The 23,166-nt window shown below is 36.0% G+C and overlaps 2 protein-coding genes across 5 annotated transcripts; both read left to right on the forward strand.

The window, feature by feature from the left end:
- Positions 1-4,995: 4,995 nt before the first annotated feature.
- On the forward strand, positions 4,996-8,897 carry LOC147279905 (uncharacterized). 4 transcript variants are annotated; one of them, XM_086251041.1, is made up of 9 exons: positions 4,996-5,132; positions 5,584-5,634; positions 5,915-5,996; positions 6,163-6,230; positions 7,237-7,352; positions 7,657-7,763; positions 8,146-8,195; positions 8,294-8,376; positions 8,483-8,897. In XM_086251041.1, exons 1-9 carry the CDS (start codon positions 5,127-5,129, stop codon positions 8,595-8,597), a joined length of 678 nt encoding a protein of 225 aa, XP_086107167.1. In that variant the 5' UTR covers positions 4,996-5,126; the 3' UTR covers positions 8,598-8,897. The 4 variants fall into 4 exon arrangements, with proteins under 4 accessions (XP_086107167.1, XP_086107168.1, XP_086107170.1 ...); XM_086251042.1 differs by having other exon boundaries at positions 5,012-5,132; positions 5,591-5,634; positions 5,909-5,996; XM_086251044.1 differs by having other exon boundaries at positions 5,018-5,132; positions 5,591-5,634.
- Positions 8,898-14,486: 5,589 nt separating this feature from the next.
- LOC147279906 (Pentatricopeptide repeat (PPR) superfamily protein) lies at positions 14,487-17,774 on the forward strand. Its single transcript, XM_086251803.1, has one exon. The coding sequence runs from the start codon at positions 14,633-14,635 to the stop codon at positions 16,676-16,678; it is 2,046 nt and encodes a 681-aa protein (XP_086107929.1). The 5' UTR covers positions 14,487-14,632; the 3' UTR covers positions 16,679-17,774.
- Positions 17,775-23,166: the final 5,392 nt, after the last annotated feature.

A 23,166-nucleotide genomic window follows, 5' to 3' on the forward strand; every position in this document is an offset into this window, starting at 1 on the left:
AATTTCGAAAATTTTGCCGAAATTTTCGTTTTTTTGGGATCCGAAATTTTATCACATAACCCTTAATTTTCGGTAATTTTTCGGCGAAATTTGAGCCAAATTTCGACTAAATTTCGCTGTAAATTTTGAAATTTCGCTGTACCTCATCACTCGGATCTCTCTCTTTTTCATCCACACACTCAGATCTCTCCTTCTTCAGTTCTTCTCTCTGTCTTCTCCCCTGCGCAAAACATTTCTCTCCCCTTGCCTCCTCCGGCGTGACTCTCTCTCTCTTCACTTTGTCTTATCCGCCTGCGACAGCCCCTTGCTTCCTTCTCCAGCGTGACTCTCTCTCTCTCTCTCTTCACTCTGTCTTCTCCACCTGCGACAACGCCTTGCCTCCTTCTCCGGCGTGACTCCCTGCAAAGTCTGCAACTTTCTTCCCCGGCGAGACCCCTGCAAGGTTTGTACTACAAATATAAACTCAGTTAGTTGGATACGTGTGTGTTGAGTATTGAATTCAATTTGCAGTTTTGAACTGTGATCTACATTTTTGGCTTGTTTTTGCCGATTTAGATTCGGGATATTGGTAATTTGTGGAATGCATGACAACATTTTTGTAGTTTGATGTGAGTTTGAAGTGGGTTGTGTACTAAATTTATGGTTCTTCCTTTGAATAGTCGCCAGGGGTCAATCTGATTCGGAAGTGGATGTTTCTGACTCTGTGGAACAAAGTCTGGAACTTTTTTTTTTTTTTTTATTGTTTTTATGGCATGCTTCTGAATAATTTTTTGAAGTAACGAATCTGAATGTTTTGTGTAGTTTCAGTGCATTTCTCAGTTTGTATGTATGGTAGTATATGAATTGAAATTTGTTTTGTCAAAAAGCTTGATTCTATTATCGATTTTGTTTATATCATGCTATATAATACAGGTTGTGGTGGAGAAACTGGAGATATTATAATGATTTTATCGAATAAATTTATCACCTTTTTATCACTTGTTTGGTAATATAATGATTATACAGCCACTTCTTAATTTCTTATAGAAACAAATTTATTTATTTTATTTTATTTTGCTATGGCCGGGATTGTTGCTTTCATAACAAGGTTGAGGAGGCAATTAATCTTATATTCTTATCTAAGAAATGGATGATTTGTTTTATTATATTATTTTATTTCTTAATTTATTTTTGTGAAAGGATTTATTGTTAATTAAGTGTTCCACAGTTATTAATGTATATTTGATTGTGATTTTTCATATTTGATTGTGATTGTGTATTTCTGTATATTGATTGTGATTTTGCATATTTGATTGTTATTTTGCATATTTGATTGTTATTATGATTATTGTGAATTTGTGATTGTGTATGTCTTTTGTTATTAGGTACTAATATAGACAGTGGAGGAAGAGTACGTGATTCAGCTTGGGAGCATGCACTTCCAAATCCGGCTAATAAACAAGGTTCAATATACAAATATTGTGGCCTTGTAATGAATGGTGGTGGAGTGACAAGACTGAAATACCACCTTGCAGGTATGGATCCTGGAAGCAATGTGAAACGTTGCACTAGTGTCCCACCAGAGGTGAAAGAACACATTGCAAACACCTCGGGATATAAATAACAATAAAGGAACAAGAAAGCACAACAAATAGAAGAGATTCAAGCAGAACTTCGTGGAGAAGGTCATATAAACTTGAGTGACAGTGACGACGACGATGATGATGATTATAATGATGATATGGGGCCTGAAGAGCGAAGAAATTTTTGAGCTGCAATTCGACAATCCAAAGCAGCACAATGGGATAGGGAACACCTACATAAAGTCCCGAATAGGAGACAAGGTTCTGGGTCTAGTAGTGGTTCACAGTTGAGAAGAGGATCAAGCATGAGGGAATCACAACCAACACCCCCACTAGCACCAAGCCTCTACAAGTCATCTAAAGCACGCCAAAAGAGTGCTAAAAATCTCTTTTCTGGAGGGTCAATCAAAGAGAAGATGCAGGGCTTGATAGCCAAGTTCTTCATCTACGAAAATGTTCCTCCTTCAAAAGCAGCATCTCATCATTTCAAAAATTTGGTGATAGGATGTCAGCAGGTAGGAGAAGGAGTGGAACCTCCATCACCTTATCAAATACAGAATGTATATTTGGAAAAGGAATTTAATGAAATGTAAGAGCATGTCAACAACTTGAAGAAGGATTGAGCAACTTATGGTTGCACAATCATGTCCGATGGTTGGACAGGTCCAACCAAGTTGTCTATTATAAACTTCATGGCATACTCAAGAGGTAAGACTATATTCCTTAAGTTCGTTGATTCTTCAAATTGCATAAAGGATGCAATATATATATTTGGGCTACTGAAGGATGTAATGGAGGAGGTTGGACCAGACAATGTTGTTCAAGTTGTCACTGACAATGGTTCCGCATATGTCGCCGCAGGGAAGAAGTTAATGAAAAAATATAATGTGTACTGGACGTCGTGTACGGCACATTGCATTGATCTCATGTTCGAAGAGATTGGGAAGAACCAGTCGGTTGCTAAGGTGATAAAAAAGGCTCAAAAGATCACAAATTTTATTTACAACCATAACTGGTTGTTGGCAAAGATGCGTGAGATTTGTGGTGGAGATATTATTCGTCCTGGTCCCACCCGATTTGCTACCCACTATTTTGCATTGGATAGTTTGTATCGAAAGATGATTGGGTTGAAGCAATTGTTCACTTGTAATGATTGGGGCAATAGCAACTTCCGACGAGGAGAAGCAGGACAACAGGTGGAATCCATAGTACTTGATCACTCATTTTGGCAACAGGTGCTTAAGATTTGCGGTTTGTTAGAACCTCTATACCTAGTTTTACGTGTTGTCGATACAGAGGTGTATCCTACTATGGGATCCGTTTATGAGTTGATGCGTCGTGTAAAGGAAGAATTATTACTTAAACACGGTGCACGGTGGGTGGTAAAAATCATCGATGATCGATGGTTTAAAACATTACAACACGATTTGCATGCAGCAGGTAACCTAAATATGTTTAATTTAAATTTAATTCCGCATGTTTTTTCATTGATCTAAGTTATCTAACTTTAAATTATTGTTACTAAATATGTATTTCAATATTTACTTGATGCAGCTCACTATTTAAATCCTCGCTACCAATATAAAGAAGGCGTGGCAAATGATGGTGAACTTATTCGGGCTGTGCACAATGTATATAAAACATTGGATCCTTATTCAACAGAAGTTGCCCAATTTGGAAATGAGGTGAAAATAACTTGCCATAACACTTTAGTTTACTTTGTGAAAATAACTTGCCATAACACTTTAAAAAATTTAATTGTCTTAAGTTTTATATTTTGATGGATATTGTATGATTTGCATCTAGCTAACTTATTTCAAAGATGCGAAAAGAATGTTCGGAGAGCGAGCTGCAATTGCCGCTAGATAAAAAATGTCTCCTAGTAAGTATACACCGTACTTTTATTAGTTGGATCAATTGAATAGTTGAACTTACACTCATAATTTTGTACAATTCAGGTGAATGGTGGATCATGTATGAGACTGATGCGCCTACTGTAAGAAAATTAGCCATCAAAGTTCTTTCACAAACGGCGTCATCATCCGCTTGTGAAAGAAACTGGAGCACTTTCGTTCTCATACACACCAAGCAAAGAAACAGGCTTTCATATAGTAGGTTAGAAAAGATAGTCTATTGTTACTATAATATGAAGCTTGCAATTCGAGACAAACAAGCTGAGGAAGATCGCGTCGACAACTATGATCCGCTGGATATGTTTGAAAATTGTATGGGGGATGATGATGCAGAGGAAAACCAGCTTTATCAGTGGATCAGGCCCATCCATCTAGATGATGACGCAGGCAATCCAGATCCTGATGTTGCAGCTCAAGCACGCCAAGAAGGTATCAATGTGGAAAGAGTTCTTAATGAGGAGGTGGGCCCTACTGAGAGTTTTGAGAAACTTATGCGAGGTCCAATAAATCGCAACGAAAATGTTCCCACTAATCCTTCTCGATCAGGCACAATTATGACACATGATCAGACACACCTACCAACAGTGGAAGTAGAGGTGGTGGTGAGGGTGGTGGTGGTGGTAGAAATGAAGATAACACTGGAGATGATCAATACGATATCATTCGATTTACTGGCGAAGAAAACTACACTCATGCAACACAAGATGAGGATCATGGGAGTAGGCATACAGGACGGGGAATTGGTGTCATTGGAAAGGATTACAATCGCAGGAAAAGAGGTAATGTTGGTATGATACTAGAAGAAGAGGATTCGTTATCCACCACTTTTGGTTCTATGGGGGTAGCAGATGATAATTACAATTATGGGCAAAACCCTCCAATAGTCTACCCACCATATCCTTTTTACTTAGGTGAGTCTGGCAGTAGCTCTTCAAATGAGTATGGCTATGGGCAAATCCCACCACAAATACCACCTTCTGATCCATACGGTTGGCATGTTGGGAATTATATGCAAAGTTATGTTGGAGATGTATTTTGGGGTGATTATTTTTCGCAATTCACCTACTCTGGACATGATGATACTGAAGACAGCGAAAATTTTGAACCTGCTAGAAACTCTATGTGGTATTGAATACTTATTTAATTCATGATTTAAAATTGTAATATAAATAAATTTGAGGTGTTATTTATATAATTATTAATTAGTGACTCATTTTTTTAATAGTATTTACCACCAGCGCACATTATATTCATCTTATATTACATAAAACTTACTATATAATTTAGTTTCTTCAATATTTTTTATCAATATAGTAGATAATATGTTAAATAAGCATATTGTCAAGTTTCATTCAAAATTTCCATATTTTGATAGCAATTTTCGTCATTTTTATTTAATTTTGTCGAAATCGAAATTTTCACAAAAATTTCCGTCGAAATTTCTATTGAAAATTTTTTCGAAACCGAAATTTTACTCCTTGCCTAACACTAACACCCTGTATAACTTGTACGTTTTGCCCATTCAAACAAACAGAGAACAAAACCAGCGTTCTGTGCTTGAGCGAGAGTGAGACAGAGAGAGCGAGACAGCGGAAGAGGAGGAGAGACAGACAGAGCAAGACAGAGAGAGCACAAAGCTCACAGCTGCTGAATGAAGGTTCCTGCTCAAACTTTGGGTGCTGAAACTCTCATAAATTGGTGCAATTTATTGAGAGTTTTATTTTGGGTTTTGATATTCTAATGTTAATTCATTGATCAGGTTTCTTAATTAGTAGATGGGTATAGAAAATTAGGGCTAATTTGGCTTGATTTCTCATTCTTCCCTTTTTTTTTTAATTTTTTCCTCTGAATTTCGGTGAATGTCGGTATAATATCGGGGATTTCCGATATTTTCGACGATATCTTCGAAATATCGGGGGATACGGGTGAAGATTTTGCTTCACCCTCCCTATCGAAAAAGCCACATTTCGGATTGTCGCCCGATATTTTGAACACTGGGGTTTGGCATGCTTCATTTACAGGAATAAGTAAATGCCCTTTTCTCATTACCTTGGCACTAAAAAATTCACCTTCCCAATATCTTGATGAGTTTCATTCATTTTTTCAAGTTCTCAGGTGAGTCGGGCCTTTCCTTGAGTTCTAACAAACACAAAAAGAAGGTTTGTCCCTTTGCTTTTTATTTGTTTATTTATTCTCTTTTGATTAATTTCCTCCGCGTTATGGACTTCTAATGCCTGGTGAAATATGGATTTGCAAATAGCAAGTGCAGTTTTCCTAAACTTCAATACCTATAAGTTTGGAGATAATTGTAGAATAAAGTTTCTTTATTTTTATTATTTTACAAACAGAAAGGAATTATAATTTCTCTTTTTGTTTTTTTTTGTTTCCACATTCCACATTCCAGATTAAAGATTTTCAATTTTTTTTTGTTAGAGTTAGGGTTTAGTAAGAGGTGTGACGATTATGTTTTCTTCTCAAGTATCAAGAATCGGAGTTTTGATGCTGAAACAGCTCTCCAGAGGTATGCACTGAAAAATAAGATGGTTTATTTAGCTAATGTCTGTGACTCTGTGTGAAGCTCACCTTGTTAAATCCAAAAGTTTTTTTGTAAATTTTACTCAATTCGATGTTACTCTCTGTACATTGTCATATGGGTCCCAATTGCATGCTGCTTTTGCAATCTGCAGGCAAATCCACATCCACAACTAGAGCAGGATATATGAGTAGCTCTTACAGCCAATACTTGCAACCTCTGGTCAGTTACCTCTTCTGATATAAATTGATATCATCTGACTGCTCACTTCACTTGAATAGCTATCGGTGTTGCCGTTTGTTTGTTGTAAATCATCTTGGATGCTTAATTCAGTACAACATGAAGGGTTGAAGAAACAAAGGAATTACAAAAATCTTATAATTAAATGGCACCAATTGAGTTTATCTGGATCTTCTTTTGTCTACAAATAATGGGTGGCTATGGGATTAACTGGTAGGATTAATAAGATTTATTCCCTTGAGAATTATAGGGCAGGAAAGGGGAGCTGCTAACCATATATGATTTCTTCTTACACTTCTTGGTGGAGCTATATTAGAAACCATTACTTGTGCTCTTACAGTTGAGCGATTTTTGTACAGTAATGTCATATAGTGCACAGGATTCTTTGTTATATGGTATAGAATGGAGGAATATTCTTGCAGACCTAGTAAACAGTGCCTTGGAAGTGTAGGAGGTATAGGCTTTATCCTGGTAAGTGGACCGTATTCATTCCACGTTAGGTTTTATTTATAAAGGGTCGTAATTGTCCTACTTCAAGTGAGGAAAATTTGTCTACCTGGATTTTTCGTATCAAAGGAGTGAAATACCCATGTTTCCTTCCATTTTCAAATTTATGTCAGCATTTAAGAACAACGGCATACAAACAAAGTGAGTTAAATAACTATAAATTTGGCAAGCAGTTTGGGAATGGTTTTGGAGAGATTCAAGAACGGGATATTTGATTGCCAAAACCATTTTTTTAACCTAAATGAAGAAACATGTGTTATTCCAATTGTTTGGAGTGCTTTATATTTTATGAATAAATTGGGAACTGAAAACAATATTTGAATGTGATATGTTGTCAAAATTATGCTCAGTGTACATGGGTTGAAGATGATTAACGTGAAGTGCTGAGTAGCTTTAAATTATGTATTTTATTTAGAATGAGCTTGTATTCATGTTTTTGTTCTCATTTAGATTATATTTGTGATTATTTTTTTCTGAACAGTATGATCAGCAGTCTGAAACTAAGTTATTCCAGGGAGCCATCTTTCAGAAGCATCATCACCTTTCTACTGATACTGCAAGCAATTCTTCAAATGAAGAGATTGAGAAGAAAGAAAAGTAAGTTATTTTGGCTTTACATGGTTTATGGCTATGCATTGAAAATTGTAACCAGTAAAATTGTTAGGGGATGAGTTCAGAGGAACATGATAATAGTAGGAGAGTGTGGTCAAATGTATATACATACATTTTAACATATATTTATGCATTTATTTGTAAAAATTTGTTGCATTTTGGTGTATCTTATAGCAACATTTTTCCATTTGTCTATTTAGGATCACATCATGCCCTAATTTTCCTTTGAGCTGACATATGCAGTAAGATTATTTTGTTGTTTGTTCACATACAGATGAATTATTTGCAGGATATCTGTGACATTTGTTGATAAGGATGGAGAGGAGAAACATATTAAGGTTCCAATTGGAATGTCTATGCTAGAAGCTGCCCATGAAAATGATATAGAGCTTGAAGGCAAGGTTCTGGTGCTTATTTAATATAGTCGTTTTCACCTTAAACCTAAATCTGTTTCATCAATTACTGTTGTCCCCTGGATAACTGTTTTACTGGAATCATTTGTTTGAGGTTTCATAATTTTCATGCATCTTTACTGATAGTACTGATAGCCGTTTGTTCAATCAGATTGTCGAATACTTATTGCAAGCCCCTTGATCCGGAACCACCCCCCCTCCCCCTCCTTTCTCTTTTCCACATGTGTACCACCTCTCTAATAGAGGTGGTGGGACTCACTTGTATAGGTGGGCACCATCTCTATTAGAGAGGTGGTACAAAAAATGTGGTACCCCTAGCATTACTCTTTACAAAATCTGATGCTCTCTTTCTTATCTCATATCAGGAGCATGTGAAGGTTCACTTGCTTGTTCAACATGTCATGTGATTGTGATGGTAGGTTGTATATGTTTCAAAGAAATATGCTTTTAAACTTATATTTGGTTTTCATTGAACTGAAGTATTGAGGAGCTTAGTGTGGAATCATACTGTAGGACGTGGACTATTACAACAAATTAGAAGATCCAACTGATGAGGAAAATGATATGTTGGATTTGGCTTTTGGACTTACAGAAACGTAGGTTCACGAATTTTCACCTAGATTGTTTTTTTTTTCTTTCGGTTTTTTTGTTTTTTGTTTTTGCATTTGGTTCATATTGAAATTGATGTTTGTGATCTTGTAGGTCTCGTTTGGGTTGTCAAGTGATTGCAAGCCCTGAACTTGATGGAGTTCGTTTAGCTATACCTGCTGCCACCCGAAACTTTGCTGTCGATGGCTATGTTCCAAAACCACACTAGACATGATACAACAGTTCTGAAAGAGTTGGTTGAGTGTAACGTGTAACATCCCAGTTTTGTAGCTCCTGTATTATCTTGGACCAATGAACCCTAATTGGTCCCTTTCTCTCTTCTTCTTTTTTTTTTTTTTTCTTAATTATTGATTATTATGGTTGCTGGTTCTTTATAACTTTTATTATCTGCACTCGGATAAAGAAAAATAAAAGGAACCTTCTCCTTTTTGGTTTTTTTTTTTAGAAAGGGGAAATTCCAATATTAAACAAGACTAATGCATTAATGAAATTATTTTATTTTATGGTTTATGTTTTATGTTTTATCACCACTATAGTGGTATTTTCACTTTGATACATGATAATAAATCAATATCTTACCATGTGGTAATTGATGCTTGCTTCGTCTTTCAATGTCAATCAACCGTTAATCTTTCTCCAAATTTTTCATTTATTGTTTGCATGGCAGTGGGTCCCTTAAATTGGAGGAACAGTATGCCATGTGGACAAAAAATAAATATTCAAAAAAATTTGTTTTGGCCATAAGATGGTGTATGTTAAATATGAAAAAATTGACAACTGCATGCATTTAAATTGATACATATGTTCAATATGAGAGTGCAATTACAAATTAGAGCAAATTATAATTTAGTATCTCAACTTTACATGTTGTTTTAACTTAGTATTCTAACTTTGAAAACTTGCAAAAAAGTATCTCAATTTTTATTTTGTGTCAAAATAGTATCTCTGTTAGTTTTTCTGTCAAATAAACCATTATCTGCTGACGTGGGCTGGGGCTCGGGGGTACGACAGGGCTGGGGCTGCAACGGCGCCGGGGCTGGTGGGGAGGGGGTGCGACGGGGTTGAGGTTGTGGGAGGGGGTGCGACGAGAATAGGGTGGGGGAGAGGGTGGGTCGGGCAAGGAGAGGGGGAGGATGGCCAGGGGCTGGCTGGGTGGGGGCGGGGAGGAGGAGGGAGGGGGGAGTGGGGGGTAAGGGACGAGGGGTGGGGGAGGGGAGGGGAGGGGCTGGGTGGGGGGGCGGGGAAGGGAAGAGGGATGGGCGTGGGGCATGGTTGGGGAAAGGTTTTTTCTTTTTTTATGAAATTTTTTTATTTAATTATTTTTTAAAAAAATTTTAAAAAATATTATTGTTTTTTAAATTTGGAGAAAAAGACGAAAATATCCCTGCCACGTCAGTAGATAACGGTTATTTGACAAAAAAACTAACGAAGGTACTATTTTGACACAAAATGAAAGTTAAAATACTTTTTTGCAAGTTTTCAAAGTTGGGGGTACTAAGCTGAAACAACATGTAAAGTTGAGGTACTAAATTGTAATTTGCTCTACAAACTATTATAAATTTAATATTCACAAGTGGCACTATAATAGTTGGAATATGACAACGCAATTACAATATTCGGAATAAAATATTACGTGAATAAATGTTATATATGAAAAATTATTATGAATAATTATAACACTATCATATGATATAATTAATTCATATGTAATATGAGTAGACTTACATATGAATAAGACAATATTTGGATACCACTTTTATCTGCAGTTGAGGTGAATTTGCCATGTTAGCTAAAATGAACAGCTCTTAATTTATATTTTTCATTTCTTAATTTGTTAATTAGGGTAAGTACCAGCTGGAGGGAATAATAAAAGCAATTATGGTGGAAGGTATTGTGACTGTGGTACTTACCCGGGCGCCTCCCACAGTCACAATACCTTCCACCATAATTGCTTTGTGTGGATGATGTGGAGGAGGACATCTTGATTGCAGGTCTTAGGAGCAAGGTAAGGCATCAAATGATTTTACAAATACAAGGCTCACATATAACCCAACAATGATCTTATGATCTGATGGGTTATATAACCCAAAAAAATTAAAGTTTTGGAAGGAAATGATATACAAATTGGCGGGGATGGAAGAATTTGGTGGGAGAAGGATGGTGTTCACTGTGCTGGGTTGGGAGGAATCAGTTTAGGATTTGAAAGGATGCTTTAACCCCTCCACGTGCGGGCCACGTGACTTACTTTAACGGCCGTTTATGGTATTTTGACGGAATGGACTAAGTTGATAAAAGTCTGTTAATTCGTGGACTAATTTGACACTTAAAAAAAATTTGTGGACTAACACGAAAATTATGGAATAATTAGTGGATCAAACGTGAAATTTTCTCTTAATTAAAAGATTTTGGTGTATGCCACGTAATATTTTATGTCCTTGGTGTTGCATCTTGTATTACGCATTTGTCTTTTGCTAGCCTGTATTGTCCTTTTGTGGGAAGGTCCGGAAGGTATGTTTAATTGTCATACACTCATACATAATTCTTCTTTGAATAATGTCTATATATATGTGATTTTTTATGTTTATTAAATGATAGGAATAGTTTGAGAATGCCTTGATATATTTGAGAGTTTTATTACTATAACAATAATGCTAGGGATTCCAAATTTAGATTTCAAAAACATGTGTAAATGTTGCCAAGAAATTGGGTCAACAACGATGAGCACCAGCGCGGGCTGCAGAGGAGAGAGTTGCAGAGAGAGTGAGGGAGTCGGGGAGAGAGATAGTCATGTGGAAATTTTTTACATGTTTTTGTAATTTTTAATTATTTTTTTTGTACACATAGAAAAAATTTAGCATCCACGTCATTAAAAAATTCTAGTCAGTAAAGCCACATAAGCACTTAACTGACAGATAGTCATTTTTCAAATTAGATCTTAGTTCAGGTATATATTTAAAATATTCTTTTGTTTATGGACCCGATTAAAATAGTCTATATAGTTAAGTGTCTATATTGAACTTATGTGTAATTGTTAGTTTTGAAAGGGAAGGGTTAAAAAAGTTCAATTAGATTACAATAAATGATTTTAGAGTTCATTTTTGGACTCTTAATTATAAATTAACCCACCTACTTTACTCAAATGATTAAAAGGTCTACCTAATTAGTTATAAACATACCTTTTTAAAAAACAAGTGGTTCTCTCTCTCTCTCTCTCTCTCTCTCTCTCTCTCTCTCTCTCTCTCTCTCTCTCTCTCTCTCTCTCTCTCTCTCTCTCTCTCCACTATAACCCATTGCTGGAGCCTTGAAGGAGGCCGTCAACCTCCATATCGGAGTTTGTCGACCCCCGATCTTGAAGTATGGAGGCCGGAGTTTGTTGATTACGCAATCTGGTATTGTGCCGATAATTACTGCTGAACTGTGGCAATGATTTGTTAATGTTGAAATTAAGATTTTGGACTCCTTAAACTTAAATATTTGTATTTTATGTAGGTTTATGATTTATTGACATGTTTATGAAAGTTAAAGACAAAAGGGTGTCATGCATATGCCTTTTTTTAGTTGTTCGTCGCATATTGAGAATAGCCACTATCCAACAATGACCATAAAATAATTGTTAGACAATGACAATCTTATAGAACACGGAAAGAAAAAGGTAGGGTGCACTGGCTCCGTTCTCAACATTTTTTTCAAGTGATTGGACCAGGTTGGGACCAAGTTTTTAATAGTAGACCTTAAAAAAAACTTATTTTTCATTCTATACTATGTCATAACCAAGGAATTAAATTTCAAAATTTTCGGCGAAATTTCGCCAAAAATTTCATTTTTTTAGGGTGTTGAAATCAAAACACATGTTTAATAATTTTCGGGAAGATTTTGCCGAAATTTACCAAAATTTATCGAAATTATCGAAATTTTCATATTTTCTCCAACTTCAGAAATTCACCAAAAATAACTCGAGACTCTAAATAATTCACCGAAAAATTCTACGGACTCGTATTGATGAGTACTAATTTCCTATAACCTCAAAATAGTCAAATTGCTTTCAAAAAAATTATGAAAAATCCTACTCTTATAATTTAATTCTGAAAAAAATAATAATCACCAAATTCTTGAATTTTCATTTTCTAAAATTCATTTCCACACAACTAAGCTCTAGAACCACAACCAAAGGTCTAAGTTAGTTAAAATAAATTTAAAGAAATTTCTAATTCCTTTAAACAAACCTTAAAAAAAATTTGAAAAATTGAAGTAACAAAATTACCATAAGCCAAAATTTGGGTTGTTACACTTAATGAAGACAAAGCTTGGCTAGGTAAGAGACACGAGAAAAAAGGAAGGATAGATTAAAAAAAAAAAAAAAAAAAGACTGAAGAGAGAGGCACGGGGAAAAAAAGTAAGGAAAGAAAAAAAAAAAATGAGAGGGGGTTTGGGGCCTTTGGGCAATTGGAAAGAAAAAAACAAAAGGTTTGAGATTTCTTTTAGTTATTTTAAACCTTAAACTTTAATACATTTCTATATAAAAAAATAATTAAAAGTATCCTAAAGGGCTTAAAACATAATATCCTAAAGAATATAGAGTATATAGAGTTTAATGTATAGATTATAGAGTATAAAGAGTATTAGGGTATATAGAATATATAGAGTATTAGAGTTTAGATTTTAGTGTATAATTAAATTATACAGTATAAAGAATATACTAATTTTGTTTATTCATCATACTAATTTTATTTAACAGTATTTGTTCTAGCGCGCATTATATTTACCTTACATCACATGAAACCTACTATATAATTTGATTTCTTCAATATTTTTTATCAATTTAGTAGATAATATGTTAAATAAACATATGGTAAAGTTTCATTTAAAATTTCGGTTTTTTGATAGCAACTTTTGTCATTTCCATCTAATTTCTGTCGAAATTTAAAAATCTTTAAAATTTCCGTCGAAATTTCCATCAAAATTTTCTCAAAACTCGAAATTTTATTCCTTGGTCATAACATTTCCTAATAAATTTTTGTACATCCAAGGTTCCAAACAAAAAAATTTAATTATACCAAGGAACGACAAATAAGAGATGACAGGTCTCTAATCGCGCAATAGAAAGCTGAACCCCTCACCAAAATACCCTAGAATGTCCTTTTAAAGAAGGATTCATTTAACGACAAAGGCATATTTACTATTTCACCCCCTAAAAGTAACTTTAATTCTCACTTCACATTCTCAGGTTTATTTTGTATCACATTACCCCCTGAAATTAATTCTCGTGTATCACTTTGTCCACTTCATATTTTTACAAACTTTGAAAATTAATTAAAAATAGTTCCAGACTCATTAAAATATACAGAAAATTCATACAGACTCATCTTGACTAGTACTAATTTACTATGGGGTCAAATTACTAATTTTTCATCCGATTGTTTCTAGAAAATTAAAATACTCTAGACTTTTTGGAAATTCATAGGATAATTTTTCCAACTCAAAAAAATACGAGATTTGCATCGTTGGTTTTCTAAATAATAACACTATATTTCTTGTGAACACTTGATACCCAAAAGACCTCTCGGTCTTAGAGGAAAATAAATTTCCCCTCTATAAAATAAATTCTAGAAAATTTAGAAAATTTCTAGAATTTTCATAAAGTCTCGGAAGAATTCATCCGAGACTTTACGGAAAATTTATAATTTTTTTAGAGAAATTTATTTTAATTTTCTAGAAGTAAATTTGAACTTTTCAAATTTTCTGGAAACTCTTAGAGGGCAAATTAGTAATTTGACCCTATAATAAATTAGAACTAGTCAAGACGAGTCCGTAGAAATTTTCCGTGTATTTTTCTAAATTCGGAGCTATTTTTAATTCATTTCCAAAGTTTGTAAAAATAAGAAGTAGGTAAATTAATACATGAGATGATGAAAATTAGTTTTAGAGATAATATGATACAAAATAAACTTTAGGGGATAAAGTGGGAATTAAAGTTGCTTTTGGGGGCAAACTAGTAAATAAGTCTACCGACAAATGATTGTGTTATTTCTCGTGCTTTTCAGATGGAAGTGCAACGTTTGAAGTGTATGGAGATGTGGCAGCTATAGAGAGAAGCTTGGGTCGGAGCTAAAGGACCATGCGGTTTTTCACATGCTAAAACCAGTTCCAAAGATGCAGAAGCTTTTGATAATTGATAGTAGTCGTTGTTGGTGCCGTTATCATGTACTAGTCTAATGGATTCTTCAGGATTGAAATATCAAAGGAATGAGCCTTGCATTGCATTCTTTGGTTGGGATACTTACTTCCTGCAACACCCATCATTCAATATACTTGGGAAAGCAGCTCCACCTTGTTTTTCTCAAAAAGGGTGTCATAAACTCCTCCGTTACACTCGCGAACCGTCTTCTACGGATGTATGTGAAATGCGGCAGCATGACTGATGCACTGAAGCTGTTTGATGATATGCCCCAAAGAAACTGTTTCTCATGGAACACATTGCTCGAAGGTTATATAAAATCCGGGGACCAAGAGATGTCATTGAAGTTGTTTGAGGCGATGGCCGATAAGAATGATTTTACGTGGAACTTGGTTGTTTCGGGGTTTGCAAAAGCGGGCAAGCTAGAAATTGCTCGTAGTTTATTTAATGACATGCCTAGGAGAAATTGGGTGGCTTGGAATTCTTTGATTCATGGGTATGCCAAAATTGGGTGTCCTAGAGATGCTTTAAGGCTTTTCAAGGATTTGAGTTCGGACGCATTAAAATTATTACATGAATATAAGTTTGTATTGGCTACAGTTGTTGGAGCTTGTGCTGATTTGGTTGTGCTTGACTGTGGCAAGCAAATCCATGCACGAATTTTTATTGATGAAGTGGAATGTGACTCTGTTTTGGCTAGTTCGTTGGTTAATATGTATGGGAAGTGTGGGGATTTTGATAGTGCGAGTCATGTTTTGAATATGATGAAGGAACCAGATGACTACTCTCTCTCAGCACTGATTTCAGGTTATGGAAATTGTGGTAGAATGAATGATGCAAGAAGAGTTTTCAATACAAAAAGTAATCCAGATGTTGCGTTATGGAATTCATTGATTTCTGGATATGTTAACAATAATGAAAACATTGGAGCATTACTTCTCTTCAATGAAATGCTGACTAATGGTGTTCATGGAAACTCATTTACGCTTGCAAGTGTGTTGAGTGCCATTAGTATCTCAGGCATCCTTGAACATGCTGAACAAATGCACACACATGCCTGCAAAGTTGGGTTGATTGACAACGTTATTGTTGCTTGTGCTATGCTTGATGCATACTCCAAGTGTGGAAGTCCTTATGATGCTTGCAGATTATTTGGTGAACTCAAAGCCTTTGACACAATATTGCTTAATTCTATGATCACCGTGTATTCAAATTGCGGAAGAATTGAAGACGCAAAACAGATTTTTAAGGAAATGCCAAGTAAAAGCTTGATATCATGGAACTCAATGATTGTAGGCCTTAGTCAAAATGGCTGTCCAGTTGAAGCATTAGATCTTTTCAGGCAGATGAATAAGCTGGACTTGCGAATGGACAAGTTTAGCCTGGCTAGCGTGCTCAGTTCATGTGCCAGTATATCCTCGCTTGAATATGGTGAACAGATTTTTTCCAGAGCTACCATCATTGGGTTTGATTATGATGAAATTGTTTGTAACTCACTTGTTGATTTCTATTGCAAGTGTGGTCTGGTTAAAAATGGGCGAAAATTGTTTGACAGAATGATCAAGTCTAATGAAGTCGTTTGGAATACTATGTTAATTGGTTATGCTACAAATGGTCATGGAATTGAAGCACTAGCTCTTTTCAATGAAATGAGTCTTGCTGGTGTGAATCCCAATGATATTACATTTACAGGGGTTTTGTCTGCCTGTGATCATTGTGGACTGGTTGAAGAGGGAAGGAAATGGTTTTATAAGATGAAATATGACTATCATATTGATCCAGGAATTGAACACTATGCTTGCATGATTGATCTTTTCTCCCGAGCTGGTTGCCTTGAGGAAGCAATGAATGTAGTTGAAGCGATGCCTTTTAAGGCAGACACAAGCATATTGTCATCAGTCTTGAGAGGTTGTGTAGCCCACGGACACAAGGATCTTGGGAAGAAAATGGCAGAGCGAATCATTGAGCTTGATTCTGAGAACTCAGGTGCTTATGTGCAATTGTCTAACATATTTGCATGCGTGAAGGAGTGGGAAGGATCTGCACAGGTTAGACAAGTGATTAGAGATAAGAGAATACACAAAAATCCTGGTTGCAGCTGGTACGATTGTTGAACAAGACTCTTAGGGCAACATAATTCTTGGAGAAAAGTCACTTTCTTGGCTTGTAAGGTTCTAGAGAATTTCTTACTTTTTCATACAGTCTGAGCCAGATCTAGACCATGGTCCACATCGTTAGAGGTGGGCTTGAAATGCAAATGGCAAGGTAGCTTCGGCCAATTCAAGGTGGGTTCAGCTCAGAATAGGTGGGGAAGCCAAATTTGAGATACAACCGGAGACTCGGAGAGTCAGATAGCAGCACACAGATCAGATTCATTAAGATGCATATTGCCGGAGCTCAATCAATCAAATATGAGAATTGCATAGCCTAGGAATCTTGGGGAAGAGTGGCAAAGTATCAGAGTAGACCAAATATGGCCTTGAGGGTTCACCGGTAAGGCTTCTCAAGCAACTCAAGAGAAGGAGCATTAGAGAAGTTGAAGAATGTCAGCCAACGCTCCACACCAACCCCTAACACTCCTAAATACTGATAAAGAGAGCTCTTAAAATAGAATTACAGGTAACCAGGGTAGGATAAAATATTAGGTCCAGAATTCAAGTAAAATTGACGTTTCCTCTCATCTCAGGGTGAGGCAAGGAATTGAATGTTCGTTGCTCAATAGCTCTAAGTTTCAGTCATCAGTCTGTTTACTCTACTAGTTCAAGTATTACAATCTTCTAATTTCTTGTTTTATACTTTCTGTAGTTCTTTTTTCATTTACTTTAGTAGTTCAACCCTGTAGTTGGACTTTCAATTAGTTTTTTATTCATCTGACTATCTGAGCATGATCCAGTGCTAGTTCTAGTTTACTTTATATTTTAAATCCACAACTACAGTCGACCTTATAAGTAAATAAAGTCCTATGGGTGTTAAGGCACAACAAAAACCTGGACAAGTGTATTTATTTATTTGTCTCTCAATCATTATGTTAGAAGTTAAGACTTCTTTTCTTTTTGATATATTAGAAGTTAGACACAAAGACAGCTAAACTTGCTTGCACAGATATAATTTTTGACACCCTTAGTGGGACAATCAACTAGTTTTCAGAAAATGGTGATTGCCACAAGATCCCAGACTGGTGGTGCTGACAGTAGCAATGCTGCCAAACAACAGGTGAATGGCCATCAAATGGTCAAAGATGTGCAGGAACCTGTGATTTAACCTGTGATCACAGCCAATGCTGTCCAGATCTAAGAGCTATCACAATAGATTGAGGGAATCTCTCAAGAGTTTAGTAGATCGGTCACGCAGTCAATGCAAATGTTGAACCAGACTCTAACTGCCTTCATAGAAGCCATACATCCCTTATTTGGTTTGTGGGACTTGACAGATTTTGGACTGGACTAGCATTTTGAACCAGAGTCCAAAATAACTCAGGCTACTTGACCCCTTCGTGACACATGGGTCACTGCAGGTCAGAAGCTCTCTCTTCTCACGTTCTTTTGCCCTAGCTTATGCGTCTTCGTTTCAAAAACTGACTGAAGCTCCAGCTCACCTCAAATCTCCTGCTCAAGCTCGCCTCCATATCTCCTGTGCACTAGGTATTATGTCTGATTTTGCTTCGTTCATTTCTGGGTTTTCGCTCTGATTTATTTTTATCTCTGGTTCTTTTTGGATATATTTCCATGGGTTTTACTAAGATTCTCATATATTTCCATGGGGTTGATCTGTGACTTTTATGGTGTAGCGGGTGTAATTAATTTTTTCTTTTTCTTTTTATTTAATGGTTTTGAGTTGTTATTCTTGGTAATTCATGTTTGAAGGAATGTTTGTGTCTAAATGAGAGCCTTAGGTAATTAAGAATGCGACCCTTTTTCAATTTTGATCTATGGAGTGGGAGGTGTAGAACAAAGGTTTGAAGTTGTACAGAGTTATACAATTGTTCAGTTTTTGTCTAGATTTTCTTGTATTTTTCTTGATCTGAGTTTGGGGATTTTATTGGAATTTGCTTTTTTTCTTCCTAGCTCCTACTTCAAAATAAGAATTCTCCCTTTATTATCTTTAACGATGATTTTGTGTCACTGCATTTATTTGTGTATTTGTGTCTGATATTTTCAGGGTTGTGAGGTTTTACTTCTACAGAAAAATTTAATTACGTTTGTTTATGTCATATTGTCATGTATGTAATGGTAAAATTTCAAGGACTCATAGGCCATGCTATATATGTCCCATGCATGTCCCCAGGGGGGTGGGGACATGAATGGTGATCCAGTGTAGTCACTTTGATTTTATTGGTTATATCTGTAAACTTTTGAAACTGGTTCAACCTTTGATGATATTTTATATACACCTTTTCCCTTTCATTTTGATAAGTCTAATATAGAAATTTCTCCTAGAATTTGGTTGTACTTAAAGGAAATGAACATGTTCTTTTTTGCTTTTGTGCTGATATTTTATATCCTGCTCAATATAATTATGAGTTTAATTTCAATTAGATGCATTTTATTAGGCAACTATTGTTGTTGTATTTCAAAATGGTAATAATTTTAGCACAAAAATATTTTGGGAACTTCATACATGTATTTTAATTGGATGATAGAATAGTGTCCACCCTCTTTTCCTTTTGACTTCTTGCAACTAATTGCAGTGCTGTTAGAGAATCAACAGGGGAGAAACTCTGAGTAACTCCCATCTTGTTATAGAATTCCAAGTTATAGAGATGTCTTTAAGAACGTTAATATTGATTATCATGTACTCTTTGTTTACATTGATATATTTGAGAACGTTAATATCTTTTTTGGTAAGAGAACTTTAATCATGATTATTACTGAATTCTAGGTTTTCATTTTAGTTGTAGGGCTGTGTGGCAAAAGTGGAGCTTATGCTTTTGTTTACTAAACACACAAAAGGGAACACAGCCCCCTACAAGATTTGAGCGCTAATATTCCGACATTTATAAATTCAAGTGGTTAAATTAAATAAAATCAAGTGGTTAATTGAATAAAATTGAGGGAGGAATTGGTTTATGATCACCAAAAATTATCTTTTTGGGCTTTTCTCTTTTTTTCTTTTTTTAAGGGTTTATGATCACCAAAAATAAACAAACCAAAGTGCAAGAGTATAAAAGGGTAGGGGGTTTTCAGGTTTTCAGGTTTTCAGTTCTCAAGTTTTAAATTTATTATATTTATTAGCTAGTAGTGCATTAAGTTAAGAGCGAGGCTGTGCAGATCACCCTCGGCTGCTGAGTTGACTACCCTAATATATTTTGTCTAAGTTTTTTTTCTATTTTACCCTTTATTGCAAAAACATGATGAAATCATTCAGATCCATTCGGTGGTTATCTATCGAAACATCCACCAATAAGTGTTGAATAAACACAAACATTTTGGCATGTAACTGTCGAATACCTTTTTCATTTCCATTTGGTGGCTATTCACTGAATAATCTACCAATGTTCAGCAGATAACTGTCGAATAACCATAAATATTTCAGTAGATAACTGTCGAATGACTCGACGAACAAAATTAAAATTTTGAAATAAGGTAGTCCACTCAGCAGCTTAGGATGATCAGAATAACACTGGCCTTAAGTTAATTGGGTGGTTGGCCTTTGGGTTTCATGAATGAGAAGAACTTACCTACACCCCCAATGATACCAACTGGCATCTCTCTCTCTCTCTCTCTCTCTCTCTCTCTCTCTCTCTCTCTCTCTCTCTCTCTCTCTCTCTCTCTCTACCACCTATCCCCTAACACTGGGATAGGTAAGTTATTTTCTTCATGAATATGTGTGCCTTTTTTGGTTGGGCTATTCTTATTTTTGGATTGGAGCTTAAATTTTCTTTAAAAAAATATTAAGAATTGGGCCTAACACATCATATAAGGATTATAGAATTTTGGCCCTGGACATTTGGGTGCCCAAGGCAGTTGCCTCACGAGTGCTGCAAGTGATTCCAAATGATGCAGCAATGTTCATAGATTCATATATAGGTTCGTTTTGGGGATCATTTATTGTTGATTTTTTAGTTAAAGGGGATCATTTATTATTTATAATAAGTAAAATATTGACATATACACTGTCATATCATTTAAGATTCAAATTTGGGACAGAAATTTAGGATCCCAAGCATTATTAAAAAATGATGGCAGATTTGGGTTGTATTTTGTGCCATATTTTGAACTTAACTATTACTTTACTTTTTTTTGGTAAGTATTTTTTTTCTCTTGATTTTAATAAGTTACAAGTTTTTTTAATAAAACCACATTTTCCAAAAAGTAATGTCTATATCCCCCTGCCCCCCTAATCAATAATAATAATAATAATAATGTTATAAAATACATAGATTTTATGTACAAATATTTGACAAACCTCAATCAAATGCATAACAAAGATCCAATATTAAACGAACATATAGAAGTTTACATTTTGTGACTAAAACCATAGAGACAAGGCATATGTAGTTGAACTATAATATATAAGGAGTGCTGCTATTTGCACACCTTAAAATTTCTTTTTGCACACCTTTTTCTCACTTTTTCTCATTTCACACCCTCACACCCTCCCCATAATTAAATTTTCTCATACATACACCCCTCTCAATTACCATAATATCCCCATTTTATCCAACACACCCAAAAAAAAAAAACACACCCCTTCCCTCCTCACCGGACCACCTCTCTCCCTCCCCCTCCCCCTCCCTCTCTCTCTTCCCCAGCCCACCCCAACCCAGCCCCGACCACCCCAGCCCCGTCACAGCCCACCCCAGCCCCGACCCACCCACCCAGCTCCTCACCCGACAACCTTCTTCCTCCCACACCCTCCCCGCACCACCCTCCTCTCTCTCCCTCTCCTCCCGCGCGCAGCTGCGCATCCGTTCGACACTGGTCCACCGAAAATGTCACACTCGTTCGGCAGTCATCCGCCGAACGATGTGAGTGTTGTTCGGCAGGTACCCACCGAACATCAAGGACCCATTCGACAAGTGCTCGCCGAACCAGCTACTCGGAGAGAGAGAGAGCGAGAGAGAGAGAGAGAGAGAGAGAGAGAGAGAGAGAAGGGCACGCCGGTGGCTGGAAGTAGGGGTGGACATAACCCGATGCAACCCGACCAACCCGACCAACCCAACCAAATTGGGTTGGGTTGGTTCAGTTTCTAACACCCAATTTATAGAGGTCGGTTCATAACCCGACCAACCCGACCTCAAATGGGTTGGTTAACGGGTTGACGTTCCAAATAACTGATCAAACCCGACCCAACCCGACCTAAAAATTTTAAAAATTAAATTAAATATTCACATGTCTAGTTTCTCATCTCACCTTGTTTAGAATGGTCAAAGGCTCAAAGCAATGAGAACTCATCTCATCTCACCTTCCCTAGTTTCATGGCCTATGTTCTTTAATATTATAATAAATTAATATTAATCTTTCACATGGCTTTATTCTTTAATATATTAATATTAATGTTTCACATATATGGCTTTCTTGTTTTACATGTGACTGTAATTGTTCTACTGTAAAAGCAGACATGCACTGAATTGGGTTCATGTGTAGAAAATAGAGACATTAATTTTATAACTTAAAGGGAGTTTCATTCATTTATAATTTGGGCCTAAATTTTAATTGTATTTTGAGACATGCCCAAACCGATCAAACCGACCAACCCAACCCGACTTTAATTGGTTTGGTTTGGTTCGGTTGTTTCACCTTCATTGGATTGGTTTGGTTTGAAAAATCACTAACCCGAAGGCATTGGTTTGGTCTACGGTTTGGGGGCTAAACCGAACCAAACTGACCCGTGTCCATCCCTAGCTGGAAGGCGTTGCGTGCGGTGGTGCTGCAAGCAGAAGGGGCGGGGCTGGGGTGGTCGGGGCTGGGTTGGGCTGTGACAGGGAGAGATGGTTGAGAGAGGGAAGGAGAGATAGAGGGGATGAGGTTTTGGGTAATTTTGTTTTAGGTGTTTTTTGTCATTTCATAAATTAAAATTTTGGGGTGTGCAAAAAGAAATTTTGGAGTGTGCAAATAGCAGCACTCTATATAAGATCCATAGTTAAAAGGAAACACATCAAAGTTGATCTGGACTCAAATGTGAAATTATTATATAGATGCATTCCTTCTATGTAGATTTTTTGACACGAGACATAACAGGTGCAAGTCACACTCAATTTATCCAGTCCAGTACATAACCAACCTCTTGGATTCTTATACTTTTTGCAGTGCAAGTCACAATCTTTACCAAGTCGGCACGTCCTCATTGTTGTAATTTCAGCTATACATTTCCCCTTATTTTCTGAGTGGGCTGTCAAATGTAAATTTAAAATTTAAAATTGATCAAAGTACATTTACTGATTTACATACCTCAAGAACCAAAATATATTTATATATACATTTGTCAATGAGTAATATTCTATTTCCAAACAGTTTGACAATATAAGATATTTATGTTGTCAATTGTAAATTTAGACGATGCATTCAGCTAATAACATTGCAACAAAGCATTATGGTCTGTTTGAGAGTGCTTTTGTAGCAAGCGCTTTTACTAGAAGTGCTTTTACTAAAAACACATGATT

This window comes from Dryas octopetala, chromosome 7, assembly GCF_963921425.1.
Source record: "Dryas octopetala chromosome 7, drDryOcto1.1, whole genome shotgun sequence".
NCBI classification, from domain to species: domain Eukaryota; kingdom Viridiplantae; phylum Streptophyta; class Magnoliopsida; order Rosales; family Rosaceae; genus Dryas; species Dryas octopetala.